This window comes from Bemisia tabaci, chromosome 6 (genome assembly GCF_918797505.1).
Source record: "Bemisia tabaci chromosome 6, PGI_BMITA_v3".
Classification (NCBI taxonomy): Eukaryota; Metazoa; Arthropoda; class Insecta; order Hemiptera; family Aleyrodidae; genus Bemisia; species Bemisia tabaci.
Window position 1 is genome coordinate 48,827,552 of NC_092798.1, and position 18,354 is coordinate 48,845,905.

General features: G+C 39.2%; 1 protein-coding gene across 1 annotated transcript; it reads left to right on the plus strand.

Annotated features, from left to right (window-relative positions):
- Positions 1-238: 238 nt before the first annotated feature.
- On the plus strand, positions 239-15,340 carry LOC109031355 (uncharacterized). Its single transcript, XM_019042811.2, has 7 exons — positions 239-600; positions 2,799-2,876; positions 4,920-5,063; positions 7,200-7,262; positions 8,320-8,430; positions 9,924-10,073; positions 13,181-15,340. Exons 1-7 carry the CDS (start codon positions 528-530, stop codon positions 13,762-13,764), a joined length of 1,203 nt encoding a protein of 400 aa, XP_018898356.2. The 5' UTR covers positions 239-527; the 3' UTR covers positions 13,765-15,340.
- The last annotated feature ends 3,014 nt before the right edge of the window (positions 15,341-18,354 follow it).

Genomic DNA, 18,354 nt, shown 5'->3' on the forward strand with positions numbered 1-18,354 from the left:
ACAAGATTTGACCTCCCCCCACTTTCGAGCCACACCCCTCAAAATCTATTGCCTCAAATTTCAATTTTTTTCGCAGAATAGTTGTTCTAATGAGTCTCTTAACAGAAATTTTAAAACTCTTTAAGAAATTAAATTTAAAAATTTAAAATTGCCCAGTCCCCGACGTAAATAGCCTAGATGCTGATCGTCGTTAAATAAAACTAACTAACTAACTAACCATATATATATATATTATATATATACACATGAATTTGAATGGCATATATTTTCGTGATCTACGACCCGTGATCGGGAATTTTCTTCGGAAAATACACTAAAAAAAACTGCGCCGCTACGAACACAAAAAAAAAAAAATCAGCTAGCATAGAGAGGGGCATGTGTCAAGTGCTCGTTGCAAATTGTTGAAATCGAGAGGGGAAAAAGTGGGACGTATTCTGCTTTTGCAAACGCTCGCCACGCGTATATTTTGACTTGGTCTACCAACTCGAACTTCAGATGGTAGTGGTTCCTGCCTTTAGCTAGGAGCCATGTGGTTCACACTGACGGTGGTTCTCTCGATTCTCTCACTAACGGAATTACCAATACACTTTCACGCTGAGGGTAAGTACTGTTTAAATGGTTAGAACCTGTGAAAAACGCAAAATCATTCTTCTTGACTCATCTCTGTCTATGGTCTATAATTAATGCCGCGCGTGTATAGCGTGCGCACGTAGCACAAAAACATAACTCTGCCTTGATAGCGAAGAGAGCCTATCGAAATCGAAATCCCTTCAAAATTCATCTTATCTCTTTTAGATGAAGTCACTGAAATAGCTACAATAGCGGAATTCGTCTTATTTTCATGAAAACGAGAGATATGAGAAAGCCGTGCGTGCGCAAAAAATGACGTAGTTTCAGACAAAACAGCCGTATGTGACATTATTCCTGCAGAGAGAAAACCAATGAAAACAGAGCTTTTAAGTAAAATGCCTCCCTTTTCCTGCCAATTTCTCACCTGAAAATGTGTTTGTTGTGCGTCCAAGATGCAACTACAAAAGCATGCAGAAGATGGCACTTACGGCTGTCTTGCCTGGTACTAGCCTGACATTAAAATGAATAATATCCTTTTTATATAATTGCAATAAAATTGGTCGATTTTTAATCATCTGAACGATTTCTAAGAGTCTTCCAGATAATTGGTGGCAGGTTTGACACAGCTTACTTCGTTATCACGGCAGAACTAGCATTTACTCTTACCATAATACTACAGCGCCCTATCTAAAAAAAAAAAAAAAAACATTATGTATAAAAATGAATTTTGATGACTGAAGTAGAAAAAAACATATCTCAAATTGTGACGTTGTCACAATGTCTCACACTTCGCACTCACGTTTTACTTTTTAGCTAGAGAATTAATCAACAAGTTTTGTTGAAATTTCCAAATTTCTCCGTCAATTCTCAAAGAATCACACAAAATTGCAAGCGAAAATTCTGATTAGTTCTCCTTGAAAGAAATCACCTTTGAAGAGTATTTCATCATTATTTTAAATCATGTTAGTGTAAAAAACCACGGTGGATGTTTTGAGAGTTTTTTTAAACACTATTTTACTCAAATTTTACTCCTTGTAAATGCTCAACAAAAAACCCGTAAAGGATTCGCTACAGAGAATTTTTGAAAAAAATTAAAGAGTGTTTACCCGAAATTTATGAGTTTTATTTAGAAAATTAACAGACTTGAATATGATACTCTAGACTTCTTTATGACGACAAAAATTTTAAAGTATTCGAGCTATTAGAAACCGTTAGGGGTTTTTCCATCCTACGATAAAATTGCGCACTACCTGAGTGAGAGGTTGTCTCTGTAGATGAGATATATGCAAGCATAAGAGAAGGGAAGTGCAGATAATATTTAGTAATTAGTATGTAGTACTAATATATTTACTTTAATATACTTGGTATTTAGTAAAAAGGAACCAGCGCGATAACAATGTTTTCAAAGTCGTGCAGCTCCTCCTTTTCTTTTGAAAATATTTAGTGTAAGTACAGTGTTGACACTTACACAAATATTTTCCTTTAAAATTAGCAATTGTTGGGCGGGAAATCAAAACTATTTGCTATTCTGGGAGATTTCTCAGATAATTATGAAGAAGCAACCGAAAAAGGTATAATTCTGGAACCTATTTTACACAAATTTGAGAATTAAAGGTCTATGATGTGTAAACCTCTGAATGTCGCGAAACATGGACTTAAAATTAGCAGTTCATATCATTGTCATCAGCCGTGCGTGACAGATCCAGCTTGCACGGGAAAAATTGTATGAAAGCATTTTTCTTTTAACTTGAAACAAATTATCTTTGAATTTTTTTTTTTGTCAGAGCAGCTTGCGATACATCGCATCGATTGATTCCATTTTTTCAGCTACTGGTCATTTTTTCGAATTTTGAGATCGCAATTTTGTTGTCAGGAGACTAAAGCTTCACTTACCAATTGTGACAAAGAAATTTGACGTAATATAGGCGTGGTTTTTTCAGAGGAAAAATATCGCATTCGATACTGATATCGAAACTGCACTCAAATACAATATTTTCTCTCTAAAACAGCACGCCTTATTTACGTTGAATTTGTTTGTCAAAATTGGTAAGTCAATTTTTTAGTCTCCTGACAACAGAATTGCGATTTCAAAATTCGAGAAAAATTACTAGTAGCCGAAAAAATGGAACCAATCGATGCGACGTATCGCAAATCGTTCTGACTCAATATATTGCGTCCATCGAATCATACCTTAACACTATGTTTTGGTCTTTTCTTCATCGTTGTAGGTTCTGCAAAACCTCAACGGCAAGAATCGCTGGGCATTGGGGGCCGGGCCGTAAATGCGCTTAAGAAAGTCGCCAAGGGTAAGTTCGCAATTCGCAGCTTTGAGTATATTGTCTAAATATTGAAGAGCCCGCTAAACTCACTGAGTGAATTTTTTCCTGGATCGTGCAAATTTGAATGTCTATACCATAGCATGTTCATGTTTCATGTTTATGATAATTTTGAGACATTTCTGAAATGCTCAACGTGATTACGTCGCGTAATTTTACCGGTTAGAAAACTCAGTCGGCTATCACTTAAGTGTGTAACGGACAGGACCCACTAATCGTGAAAAAGGGCAACAAAATGTAATGGAGTCATGCAGTTTTGTTGTCAGGCAAAATGTTTCTAAGGACCTGGATGTATCCTTGGACATTATAAAACCACCTAATGCGACACGCACCAAAAAAAAAAAAAAAGCACGGTGGAAAAATGAATAAGATAACTGTTCCATTGTGTTCAGGAGATAATTCTGCCACATTTGGCCCACGAGCCACCCAACATTTCCGAAAATTCACGCTTTTGAACAATTCACGGCCAAAAAACACAAAATCGGGAATTAGAGACGAGCACAGCTACCATTTGGCGCCTCTGTTGCCATCTGTAGTAGAGTCCCTTTATACCCAGAGTTAAGACAACTCACTTTTGGTTGGGCTGAAAGTGGCCTAAAAAAAATCCAATTCTGATTGGTTCTCGCTCATGGAGGCCGAAACGAGTGCACCAAGATGGCGGTACCTCGGATGTGAACAAGAATAATGAAAATATTACCTAATTGTGGTTTATCAAGAGTAAATTGTTATTTCCATCGGTCCAAAATGACAATAGATTGAGATTTTATTCACAAACCAATCTCATTTTCTTTTTAATTGATCAATTTGTTGATGTTGTTGTTTTTGTGTGACAGACATCGGAGGATTCCTGATCCTTGTCCCTCAATATCGTTCGTTTGGGTGCACTCGTTTCGGCCTCCATGGCCAGCCAAGGCCGGCTGCCAGTCAGCTGATAATCGAGTTGTCTTAACTCTGGGTATAAAGGGACTCTAATCTGTAGAAACCAGTGACGTGGCGTGCTTTGCGATATATCGATTTATCTTTCTTTGAAACCCATGGGAAAGGATCGATTAACAGAGTGTTCACAAAGAACACCTTAATATTCGATCTTTTACCATAGCTTTAAATGGGGAAATATCGATAATCGACCATTCACGCCTCGCCACTGGTATATAGAGGCGATTCTTTCCAAATATTTATGACATCTTTATCGATGCAAATTATGGTTAGAAATTTGAACCCGACGTTCTTGGAAGTATTAGACAGCGTCTAACACTAAAAACTGAAAATCGATGTTTTAACCGATAATCGGGGTTTCGCTGTATTGAACGACTTGAATTACGACTTTTTAGGGCACAATTGGACTGCATTTTGCAATTTTGAGCTATAAATTCCGGCCCGGTTAAAAAACAACGTATGTGCCATTAGTTTCCCTATGCACACAAGTGTTTTTTCAGATGAGCCAGAATTTATAGGTCCAAATTGCAAAATGCAGTCCAATTGGTCGGACTCCATTATAATATCTCCGTAGTCCTTCCTGTAACTATAATTCATATTTCTCAACAAGGAAAATCTTAGAATTTCTTAATTAACATGAAGTTCGTGGAGTAAAAAACCTCATGAATGAGACCTGAAGTTTAGGGCATGTGGATCTCTGAAATTGTATTGCTCGTGCAAAACTTGGGGTCCAGCTACCGAATTTCTGGTCACATCTGAGGTTCGCTTTACCTCATAAAAGATTCGACCGAGGTGTCAATCGAACTTTAGATGTGTGACCCGAACTTCGGCATCTCAGGTTTCCCGATGCTCGAACGGGAAAACTTCAAAGATCCACATGACCCGAACTTCCGATCTCATGATTGAAGTTTTACCCACTCAAGAAGTTTTTTCCTACGTGTTGCGGAACCTTACCGGGATTTTTTCCGCTTGGAAGCGGACAAAATAATGGATATATGGAATAATGCTTATTGGAATAAGAATAAAAAAATGTTCAATTAAATTGAATGCCACTACATGTAACTGTTAATTTAATAGTAGGTAAACCTCGAAAGTCTCAAAGTTCATCGAGAAGTTTCAATGGTTCAGTCGGGAGTTTCACAGATGATGGAAGTCAAGTCGCCGATGACGGTAGATGGGGCATAGACGCCTGCACGCACAAAAGACAAACACGACTTCAACGTAAGTAACATTTAAAACTCGAGATGTTTTAAAGTTTTTTCATGCTAATTTTTTTCATTATTCTCCTCCAACTGATCTCAAGACCGCCGTCACCAAAAAAGAAACGACCTTGTGCTTCCGTAACGGAGATTGTCCGTCCCCTTAAAAGGGATATTTTTCAAAGTGAGAGGCTCTTGAGATCGTGAGAGACAAATAGTTCTGAAAAATTAGAAGAACATATATTTACAACTTCTCCAATAAATTCGTATTTTATTAGAAAAGATTTGGCAAATCCGGAAGGTTCATACGGCGTTTCTCCTTATCACGGTAGAATTGATCTTGGTTTTTATCGTAACCCGCCAATTTTCTGAAAAGTCGAATTTTTCAAGAGGACTCAATTTTGGGTTTTTAAAAAGACCTTAATTCGAATTTTAAACTTCGCCAAATATCCGCTTTGACATTCCGGGGTGTCCTTTCCGCTAATATTCGCAGAGTCACTTCTCTGTGCTCCGATTGAAATTAATTAATTTAAATTAATTTAATTAATTTTAATTTTTAATTAATTAATTAATCATGGGTGTCAGTGACCACTATCCCTTTCCCGCGGCTATGTTTACATGTTGAACCGCAATCGATATTGATACGATCTCACCTGTTTGATGTATCGAATACGATCCATTACGCACATGTTCAGTCGACACGGATTCGATCGACGAATTATTAAAAAAACGGTGTCGATTTGATCGACATGAATCGATCGAAAAACAAAAACATGCATCGAACTACGTGAATTGATCGACGTGAATCTATCGACAAATTATTAACAGAATTATTAAATTAAAAAATCGATCAAAAAATAAAAACGTGAACCGATCGACATGATTTGATCGACAAACCCGTGAATCTATCGACAAAAGCCGTGAGTCGTGAGTCGAATTCGATTCGAAGTCGACTCACAGGTTTGTCGATCGAATCGGTGTCGATGGAACCACGTCGATCGGTTCACGTTTTTATTTTTCGACCGATTTTTCAATTTCTTAATTATTTTAATAATTTGTCGATGGATTCACATCGATCAATTTACGTTTCCACTTTCCGATGTATTCATGTCGATCGAATCCATACCCTTCTTTTTACATTCGCGTCATTCTCCCGCCCCTATACTCTGCTTGCAACCACGTTGCAACCTCACCGGCAAAAAGTAGAGCTGCATAGGGTGATGTTAACGGCAGAAGTGTGCGGGAGTTATATTCTAATGAATGAGTCTCTTGGTGCATATAGGGAACTTCGTCGATACGGAAAGAGGCGCATCGAAAGAAGTGATCAATCTAATGATTCCCAAACGAGAACTCTTATAAACTCAATCGTTGATCCTCTCCGTGGCGGGATCTACGTCTCTTTGAAAGAACAGAAATGTCATTTAACAAAGAAGGAGCCAACGAGAATGGAGATGTTGCATGTGTGAGTGATTTGCGATTTGACCATTGATTCTTATGTAAAAGTTCGCGAGAAACACGATGGTGCCGCTAGTTTTCTCTGAAATCATCTTCCAAGCTCAAAAAAAGCTCTCAAAGTGTGGCCAAAATGGAGGGGATATCCTACCCTACCCTGAGAGTCCACGTCTACATCAAGACAAACTCTCCATGCAAAGATATGGAGCAAATACATTAGCAGGGTTGCCGTGTTTTCAGTTTTGGAGTCCCCAAATAAAGTGGCAGCCCTGTCAATGTATTTGCTCCCTATCTTTGCATGGAGAGTTTGTTTTGATGTAGAGGTGGACTCTCAGGGTAGGGTGGGATATCCCCTCCATTTTGGCCTCACTTTGAGAGCTTTTTTTGAGCTTGGGAGATGATTTCAGAGAAAACCAGTGGCATCATCGTGTTTCTCGCGAACTTTTACATAAGAATCAACAGTCAAATCGCAAATCCCTCACACATGCAACCTCTCCATTCTCACACCCGGAAATTATTATTTGAAATTTCTGTTGATATTACATACAGTTTTTCTCCATTTGGGGAACGTTCTACAGTCCTTCGCTCAATATCATCAAAATGATATCGCTCATCATTAATACATTTTCGCCTATCCATACCTCTTTGTATGCAATATACATATACATATAATTATTTTTTTTCACCTCTATTTCTTTTTCCCCAGGTTGCTTACTGCTTTTTCAAAGAAATGAAAGATCCAGGAAAATAAAGCGTAATTTTTCAAGAGGTACTATTTTTTATTAAATATTTTTACAGTAGAAGACAACTCTTGCTCAAAAAACACAGGACCTCTGAAACCTGCAGCTTACTACACTATAAAATAAAATGAAAATAAATTCGGAAAAATCTCGCTGTTGTCACGTGTACATTAATACGGTCTAAGATAGCTTGGTTGGCTGGTCGGTAATTACGATTATGAGTTGCCTTCACAAAACAAGTCATTGACATCCTAAAAAGAGGGATTGATACAGAGAGCCATATCATGTTGGCGTGTGTTTCTATGATCACGATATTTATCAAGTTTTGAGAGGAATTTACCTAAAATATTCCGAAATTATGCGAACGTAAAAAAATATATCATGCGTAAAAATTGAGGTACCTTCATTAATAATAATGATATATATATTTTAAAAAAATCCATTTTTGTGAAAGCCTATACCATTACCATACTCACAGAGGATGATACAGTAGTAGGTGAGCTCCATCTGTACAGCTCTGGAGAGTGACTCCGAGAACTTTTGTAAAGCACAGATGGGTAGGGAGAAAGATGCGAGTGAAATATTAATAAAACATCACAATGAAAAATAAAAAGTTGAAAACCTCTGAAAAATATTTTGATTTGTGTACCTAATGGAGAATTTGCACACTCTTTTTATTGCTTCATGTGAGAGTGCCTAATGAGCTGAGTTCGCCGTATTTTTCATAATTTTTTTCTGACATGGAAAATTGGAGAAAAATAGATTTAAAAGTGAGGAAAATTGCCCCCTTGTGACGTCATCTGACGGCATTTTCTATTTAAGCACATGTATTTTGGCAGATTAGGTTATTTTGTCATATTTTCTCCAATAATTGTCCAATTTATAAACCAAGGATATCCTCGTACTCAGCTTCCCTATAGCAGTATGATTTTAAACATGATATTCACAAAATTTAAGACACCTGCAAATGCTCTATCATGAAGAAGAACCGGTGAGAGAATTATTAATTGTTGAATCGCATAGTTTGCGAGCATTTTTCCTCTGATAAAGTTTACGCACATGACTTACATCATTTTTCTGTTCTAGCTGGTTCATGGTTAGGAGTTAAACTTGGTATGGAAAATAAGAAAGAAGAGAGGGATAAAGCCATTCGCAAAAGTGGGAAAGAGCTCGAAAATAAACTCGTCGATTTTTTGTGTAAGTCGATACGCAGTATTCAACAACTACTCCCTGTAGTCTTTGTATTTCAATTCGATCAATTTTTCAGGTAAATAGATACTTTTGGGGTTTGCATCTTACCCGAAAACCAGTCTAAAGCTTATCGTCATTAGGTTTGATTAAAAGATACCTTAAATAAATGAGGGAGGATTTGAAAAAAATTCATGAGTATAACCTTTATACAAACCTTTGTATAGCTCTCGGCTGAGTCCGAAAATATTTATATAAAAACTACAAAAATGTGGATTTCAAACTGTTCTCTTCTCCCTTATTTTTTAAGCATACTTTTGGAGATTTTTGCACAAAATGTGCAGAAAATGTTTTGGAAAGTACGATGAAAAAGCACGCACAATTGTGTTCTGTAACGATAGGTTTCTCACTAAAAAAAGTTAGGGCTGGAATCTACAACGTAACAAACGAAGGTAGGTGCTTTAGTAACTTCATTTTCAGTGTGGTGGCTGTGAGGTCTAAGGCACATCCCCTGCATTTGCGGCATATAATCGCGGCTAAATAATTTTTCGCCCTCGAGTGGTAGTAAAAATTCAGATTTTGCATGATACCACCGCAAACAGGTAACTTTTGCCGATATTTAGGCTAAAAATAACATTTTAAAAGAATTTCAATCCGTGTCGAAATTTTCAGATTATACCCTAATGCCTAATGCAGCCTAACGCTCTCGATCGCAACAGAAATTGGACTGCATTTTCCAATTTGGAACTATAAATTCTGTCTCATTTGAAAAAACACTTATGTGCATAGGGAAGCTAATGTCAATACGTTGTTTTTAAACCAGGCCAGAATTTATAGTTCCAAATTGCAAAATCCAATCCAATTAATCGAACGGCTCGCAAGCCATGGGCAGAAATAGGGGGACGGGGGGGGGGGGGTCTGCCCCCCGAAAATCTATTTGACCCCCGCTCCCAAGAGATGTGAGAGATTTTCCTGTGTGTGCCTGCGATTTCTTCCATCTTGGCATTGTAAATGGATCAGTTTTTCAATGAGAACAGCTCAAAATGGCTCCCACGATGACTCAGTGTTTCAAAATTTTCCGGCAAAGGCCCTCCGGATCCCCCTTTATAACTAGGGCAGTCCCCCAAAACTTCTTAGAGGCTGTAGTACTCAGGCAGACTCCCTTCAGTGGGGCGTCCTCTTAGCCCCCTATAGTTCCTCCTGATGAGGTGCCCTTCAACCTGCCTTCCACGAATACTGCCGTGCTAAGGAAGAACGCCGTATGAGCCTTCGAGAGTTGCCAAATTTCCTCAGATAAAATGTCTATTTTTTAGTAAGTATAGTAGGATAGCAGGGTGAATATTCCTTTGAAAACTCCAACTTTGACTCTCAGAATAAAAAAAAAGTATCGATATTAAATCCGTTTTGATTACAGTCTCTATTCAAAGATGTGCCCCCTCGCACTCAACCCCCTTTTCGTATAGACGAGGAAAATTACTTTGTTCTTTTATTATGCGTTGCAGTCCGAGATGTCGACGATAATTCACTCTTCTCTGCAGAAGATAACTACAGAAGAGATGTTCGAGGTTACTTGCCATCTGTTGCAAGGGATCCGGAACCGGACACTCCGGACAGGTTCCAGATGATAGTGACTGACGAGTATGATTTTGATAGTAAGTAAAAGCCAGCAGCACTTCTACGACTTGTCATCGAGGGACTATCTCGATAATTTCAGCTTACTCATACCGCGAACCTTCGAAAGAAAGTTATCGAAACAAGAAATACGAGAAGTGACTTCTTGCCGGTGCCTTATACCAGAGTGGACGCGAGTGCATGAAACAATTCTCGGAGTTTTATCAGCCTTGGAACTTTCCTCTCACTTTTTTTACAATATTGGTTATTTCTAGCGGATGTAACGTTAACGGATTCTTTACTATTTGAATTTTTTAGAATGCATTTGGTAATCTAATTCGGTAAATGTGCTTTTATATCGTAATTCTACGAGCGAAAAATATTGCGTTTTACCAGATTTCCTAGAAAATGCAGTAGTTTTAACAGAGGATTTCTCGGTAAAATTACTGAAGGCTCATACAGGCGTTATTCCTTGGCAATCGACCAGATCTTGACCAATGTTCCCTTTCTTAGTAACTACCGAGATTGTGTCGCAATGTGCTGGAATCCATCTTTGATTGGCTCCCGATTCTAAGCTTTATCAGCCGCGAGTGGATTTTGAAAATTCGGTATTTTATGCTATGCTGAATAATTAAAGCTTGTTTGAAGACTAGGTCTAATTTATTTATAACTACAAGATGCCAATTTTTATAGAGACTAATTTTCCAGGTGAGTAAGTAATTCTTTCGTCTGAAATTAGCAAACGAATCAGAATCTCCACCTATGTAAGAGCATGTGACTAGTTAGCTCGGCAATTGACACAACGCCTGCCGGCTGATGGTTGAAATTGATAGACAAAGCTATAGACAAAAAAGATATAGGGAGTATGGAACGATCCTATTGGTTGAAATAGGTGGCTCTCATAGATAAGCAGGGCCGGATTAAGGGGGTGGCCACATGGGCCGCAACCCATGGCGGCAAATCTAGGGGGCGGCAAATTTTGCAAATTTTTTAAATGTAGGTGTAAAAAAAATCGGATTTAGAAAAAAAATTACAAACGAGAAAAGGCTACAAAATCTCTCATTTCCTGAGAGTATAGTAATTTCTAATTTTGTCGTCTTTCAGTGGTACAAGATACAGCACCTTTAATTAGTCGAGTTTAGAGAGAAACCAAACACAAATTCGGCTCAGACTTAGGGAGAAATGATGACGAGGACTTGAGATGAAAAGGAGAAACCCTCGGCGCGGCAAGCGGCATGTAACACATGTTAGAGCCTACAAGACTGCACGAATACTTCACGCATTGCGCCAAACACAGTGCGGTCAGCGTGAAGAGCATAGCGCCTACAAGACTGCGTGAATACTTCACGCATTGCGCCAGACACGGTGCGGTCGGCGCGGCGCTGCGGCGGAAGTTAAAATCATTCAACAAAATTTTGTGTTTGTTCTTTCATAATTTTTCCGTTCATTTCTTATGAATGGAAGGCCTTGTCCATTAGAGATAGGTTTACGAAACTTGACTTTCGCGCAAAGTTCCATGACCTTTTGCTAGTAGTGTTGACAGGGCTTTCCCAAAAAATGTGTTCAACACGAGTAAACGCGTCTTATGCACCCCTCCCCCTCTGGCACGTTCACTTGATGCTTTTTATCAATGTTTCAAAACGAATGAGAAGGGGGCGGAAAAATACAGGCGGCCCATGGGCGGCAAGTAGGAAAATCCGGTTTTGTAGATAAGGAGGTAAATGATAGACTAACTATCGGGACTCTCGTGGGTTGCCATTAGTTAGTCTATTACCTTCATCCTTTGTCCATCGCAACTACCCGCTTCCACCAATAATATCCCTCCATATCCTTCTTGTCTTCTTTGTTTATCGCTTTGTCTATCAATTTCAACAATCAGCCCGCTGATTTGACTCTCTGCCTGCGCCGTTTACACCATGATGAAGTCAACCTGGTAACATGGTACCATGCTCCACTCACAGACAGGTCGCTTTTAACAGGGTTACCATTGAGCTTTATGGAGGAATGAAAGGGCGAGTTGCAAACTTCAGCTAGAGCAAAATAAGAGTTATTTCTTGTTAATGGCTCAAAAATCACGATGGGCGTGTCGGGATTGTCTGAAATACACTCCTAGCTTCACAATCTGCGTAAGCAATATGCGTTTTTTAAAGCTCCCTGCATCTAAAATGATACATAATAATTAATGTAATTTAAGAATTACTTCTAGAGATATGTGAGCTAATTTAAGCTATTGGATTCATATTTCAACTATAGATCATTTCAAATGTCTTATCTATTGAAGTATATAAAGGTTATATTAATATACCTGATTAGGTGGTCTAGGGTTATGGGTTGGAATAACAAATTATCTATTAATAACACAAATAATAAAATTAGATTAATTAATTTGACATTTTTTTACTTTTATGATCTCTAGAATTTTTGAGATTTATGATCCATATGTTTTTTTTCAAATCACGAGTGAGCATTTTGTACGAGGAGTCTTTCCATCCAATCCTTACGCACCAGGATGCTAATCAATATTCAACATGTCTGACTCTTCCGCGCGCAAATCGTGAGGAAGCTCCACGATGGTCTCTATCAACGCAAGAAAAATAAAAACATAAACACGCCGGTTGATGAAATCCCGGTTCGTCTCGAGTTGTGGTGGGTTGACGACGGCCATGTTGACTATTGCGCGGCATCCTAGTGCGCAAGGGTTGGATGGAACGACTTTTCTTACGAAATGTTCTTCTACACCGTAGAATCGTTTTGGAAGCGGGAAGCTTAAAAAACGCATAATATAGATTGTAAAGTTAGGAGTAGATTTCAGACTGTTCCAGTGCGCTCATCGTGACTTCTGAGCCATTTTCTCCAAAAAAAACTGTTCTTTTTACTCTAGCTGAAGTTTGCAACAAGCCTATTCAACGAAAATAAATCGAAAAACTTTTCCGCCTTGGAGGCCGCACAAGAAAATGATCAATTTTTTTTTAAAAAGAGACTCACTTGCACGTTAAATTAATTTAAAATTAATTCGACGTGCAACTGAGTCTTTTTTTAAAAAAATTTGAACAGGCTCATTATCAAACCTTTTTTCGGTTTAAACGCGATGCGACATGATTCGTTTCTGCCAACTCGTATCGTACCTAATCCATTTTCTAAATTTCAGTAACGGACCCGGACGCCATCACCAAGTTCTGCATTCTTCGGTGCTTGAAGATTTACGGCTACTATTTCGACTTATACTTAGAGGACCCTACCGTCGGATTCATCACGGGAGGCGGCGAAGATTTGAAGGGGAGGGGTAGGATCATCCCTATAACTCGAGGTATTGTACGGTTTAGTGGAGAGATGAGGAACAGAGGAGGGTCGCCCAGAGGGTCACCGCGAAAGTTCATCAGAAAGGAATCTTTTGAGAAACTCCGTTGTGAATGCGAAATTCGTAATCAGTTCATAGAATTTGTCAAAACTTGTGAGGCTGATGGCATTTTGGATCAGTTCAGGGAGCTTAAGAAAACATCTTCCCAGCAAGCAGTGGATTATTTGAAGAAAAACCTGGTCCTATCAGGTATATTCGAATGGCTCCCACACCCGGAGGTACTAGGACTCCTCTATCTGGAAATGCGGAAACGCCAGGACCCATTTCCTGTTGGAACGTTCCCCTACAAAATAAGGAATGCGGTTGTTACTGCTGTGGGAGTTCCGGACAACCGATGGGATCGTGATAGATGGTTTCAACAGGGAACGGCTTGAATATCTAAAGCGCCCAATCGAACGAATCAAAATAATCGAATAGGTATTGGACCATAGACAGGGACAGTGGCGGATCCAGAGTGAATTGGAGGGGGCAATTTTCTTATGTCGAGTGTGCGGTCCGGGGGGCGCCTGTTAGAGCAAGGGGGGTCCTCGAAAAATTTATAAAAGTAGCCGTTCCCAGATTGAATTTTAAGCAGTTCTAGCATATGATTTGTGCATTATTTAAAAGTAGAAAATTGACGAATAATATACCCTCTCTTTGCGTAACTTCATTTTAGTAATGGACTGTTTATTTCTGCGATGTTTAGTATTAGTTAAAAATGGACAAGAGGGCAGGAGCATGCAACTAAACTATGTATTATATGTGAGTAACATTACAGATATAATAATAATACGGGTAAAAACATAGTTCTGTTTTAAAACCAGTTCAGTGAGTTTTTAACAGAGGAGACCCTCCACTGGCCTCCTAGCGACAGGTGGAAGATTTTACTTTCGGGGATTCAACAGTTCCTCATGGAAAATGATAAGGGAGCAACAGTCATCACCTTAATTTCAGCTGTTGACCTACCCACATGGTGGATGATGAGCTTCGGGTGACTTCATGAGCCATAAATAAGTTTCCCAAACTTTGGCCATTTTCGGCTTGTTTGCAAAACGGAACTGCCAACACGTTGTCATACATCAGCCATGTAGGTAAGTCAACAGTAGAATGCTGAAGTCCCGAAAGTAAAAACTTCCACCATGGCCAAGATACTAGTGGATGGTCTCACTCCTCTACCCCTGCCCCCTCCCTTTGGACCCTCTTTTCTTTTTTGGGGGAAATACCACCATTCCTCCCCCCTGGATCCGCCACAGGACAGGGACAGGGCACGAAAGTGAGAGCAATAATATTAGATAGCGATAGACGTATTAAAATGCTTCACGTTTAATCCATAAGTTAGAAAATAATTGTTTTTGTGAGCGGCAATGCACACTTCGCATCACATGCAAGATGAATAGTATGCGAATCACGTGATCCGGAAGTTGGTAGAAGAATATCTACGGCCAAAGTGCGTAACCGCGTATTTCCACTTGCAACGTCGCAGACTTCATGTCTCACCTTATATTTTATTTAGAAAACTAGTCAACGTAATTTCTTGAGAACCTCCTTGACCTTTTTTCTCTGTTACTTTTTTTCTGTCTTTTTTCTCTGTTGCATAAATTTCAAGCTGTAAATTTGGGTTTTTCCTCCTCGAAATTATAAAACCGTAATTTTAACTGAAAGATATTAACTGAAAAAAAATAAGTATGGTCTTCTATTTCAACAGTTCATGAATTGCACTAGTCAAATACGATCATGAGATATACCCACATACCCACAATCCCTGTGTTTTCTCAAAAATTAAGTTAAAAATTAACTGTTTTCTAAATGAGTTAACCTTTAGACCCCCAAGACTTTCTTTAAACACATACTCCCAAATCCGGTTAAATTGATCCGTTTTTTTATAAACCGATTTTGACCAAATTTGTGTAGTATTATCTATGTTATTTGTATGTCATTGCAAGTACAGAAATACTCGTTTTTTTAAATGTTTACTTTTTTGGTAACATATGTACTGGCAATTTCTCGCCTTTTCTTCTCATCCACATGTAACTCCTTTAGAAAAGGTAGTCAGGTCAATTTGGCCCGGCTTGAAATTTCTAGGGTAATCGCCAAAAAAAAAAAAAACTCACTGACTTTACACAACTCCCAACAAAACACCAAGTTTTAGACGTACATCCCTTTACAAAGCTCGACGACAATTTTTTTAATAATTATTCACGCAGAAAAAAACTTCGAGCGTGGGACCCGAAGTTGAGGTCATATGAATCTCTGAAGTTTTCTGATCACGCATCCGAAAACTTGAGGTCGAGTTGCCGAAGTTCGGGTCACACAGCTGAAGCACTCGGTACCTACAGAAGAACTTCAGATGTCTGACCCGAACTTCGGCATCTGGACCTTAGGTTTTCGGATGCGTGATCCGAGAACTTCAGAAATCCATATGACCTCAACTTCGGGTCCCATGCACGAAGTTTTTTTCTCCGTGTTGATATGGGAATATCATAGCATCAATTTAACGTTATCGTCCCTCAAATTTCAAAAATGAAAGACACCTCAACACGCGTTGATGACAGCACTGAGATACAACTATATTCGTGCCTGATGGATGTCCATGTTGCGTGAGCAAAATTGGACGTGTTTCTGCCAAACGGAAGTAAGTGCATTATGACGTGAGTCCCGTTGTGCGAATATTCTTATGGGTCTCAGGGCTCAAGTCTTAATGCACATAGTTTCGTTTGGCAGAAATACGTCCAATTGAAGCCGCGATATGCATTGCGTGAGACGTGAACTCACACTGATCCGCTCTTTGCTGCCGATGAGGCGTCTTCTAGATTCGGAAGAAAACTTAAATATAAAAAATGAGGCCCGAAAACGTCTCTTCTTCTTCGACTGTGTCAACACTCGTATTTTTCTCCTTTTTTTTAAATTCGATGTCTGATATGATTCTTTTTTAGAATGTATTCGCGGACGTATATCGGTCGCAGGCAATTAGCAGTCGCCGGCAAATTGCAATCTATTCGTCTTGAATCAACAAATTAAAGAAAATTTTAAAGTGAAAAAACGAGTTAGGAAGTAGTGATTATTTTGCTTTGAATTCAAACATACGTTATCCCTTCCTTCTTGAATGCATGGTACCAGCTGGCACACTTGCGAGTTCGTGAAATGTAATCAATAATCTGCGTTGGGTTTGGTTTGGTTAAGCAACTAAACTAACTCTGCAGCAAAGCGGAGAGTATCGCTGGATTTGAAGGCGTTCCAAGCTGAGGTCGTGCCTTGAATCTCTTCGCTACAGAAACCTTTACTACATCCATGTTATCCTAATTGCAATTTGACGAATTTACAAGTACGGAGCTTGCAAATTGCCGGCGCTTGCTGACTGCCTGCGAAAAATACATAATTTTTTCACCATAGAACATGGTCATAACAAAGGGCACACCCCGAGGAGCGTGTAGTGAAATTCGAGACGTTGTTTGGGTTTGGATAGGATAGGCAACTAAACTAACTCTGCAACAATGCGTAGCGTATCATAAAGAAATGAAGGCGCTCCAACTTGTGAGCGTGTCTTTGAAGGCTATCACCCATCTAATCATCACTATGCCGATGCGCATAGTTGCAATTTCTCGAAACAAAGTGTAAGCAAATTGCCGGCGATTGCTAATTGCCTGCGACATACGTACCGGCACCATAACTCCCTCAGAGCCTATAGATATTCGGGTCAACTTGACCCGGCTTGGGGTTTTTACGGATAGTTGTTGTTGCTGAATATTTGTATGCCAATTTCTTAGATAATTCTGTTTGTAATTTGATCTAAAGTGTCTTAAAATTTCGAGGAAAAGTATTCATAACTTGCCTCAAAAATAAACATTTTATCGAAGGGAATTCGGCAACTCTCGAATGTTCAAACGGCGTTTTTCCTTAGCACGGCACCCACGGCAGTGCGGGGGTCCCAGCACCAAATTAGGCAAATTAGCAATTAGGGGTGCTTTAGGCAAATTAAATTCACCAAAGCATTTGTATCTCAGGCCCTAACTCGTTATTTCCTCCGTGTATCAAGCCAAAAAATTCAAACAAAATAATTAAAAATCCCAGCACGAACTATTCAAGGAGCCTTCATCAATGCTGCCGTGCTAAGGAAGAACGCCGTATGAACATTCAAGAGTTGCAAAATTTCCCCTAGTTAAATGTTTATTTTGGAGGAAAGTTATGAATATTTTCCCTTGAAATTTTCAGGAACTTCAGGTGAAATTACAAACAGCATCATCTGAAACATTGGAAGAATAATATTTGTAAGTTTATCAGGAAATTCGTGTTTTAGAAATGGAAATTTGGCAACGCCTGAAGGTTCATACGGCGTTTTTCCTTAGCACAGCAGTATGTCCCTTCCCCCATTCATTCGTGAGCGGTATTTAATTGGGCCGGGACTCATGAGGATATGCAAATAAGTTACATTCGGATCGAGGCATGATAATCGATTATCGATATCTTCCCATTTGAAGCGATGGTGAAGAATCGATTATTCTTATGCTCGTTGCGAACGCCCTGATACTCGATACTTTTCTATAGATTAGAATGGCACATTAATCGATTCATCGCGAAGCATACCGCGCCACTGAATCGACCGTCGAGTCGTTATCTATCCACCCTGATTGATAGATCCCAATCTTATAAATATTTTGTATCGATCAAATTGTACTTCGATATATCGTAATTCGATTCGATAATCGATCCATAGGAGGCACGCCACGCCGGAGGGTCCGATTGCTTACCGACAAGGCAGTTTGAACAATGCTCCTATATTGGGAGGGGGGTGGTTACTTGAGGTTTGCGTCTCAGCGGGGGTACCACAATCCGCGGGGGGATGTCAAGTGCAGTTGCGCCGTGCCCCTTTTGCTCCGGCGACTAATCAACGTTGCTAGATTTTGCAATGAAATAGACGTTCCTCTGATGAAAGAGCGTAACTGCATTCAAACCTGCGTTTCAACTTCGACTAATAAATTTCATTTTTT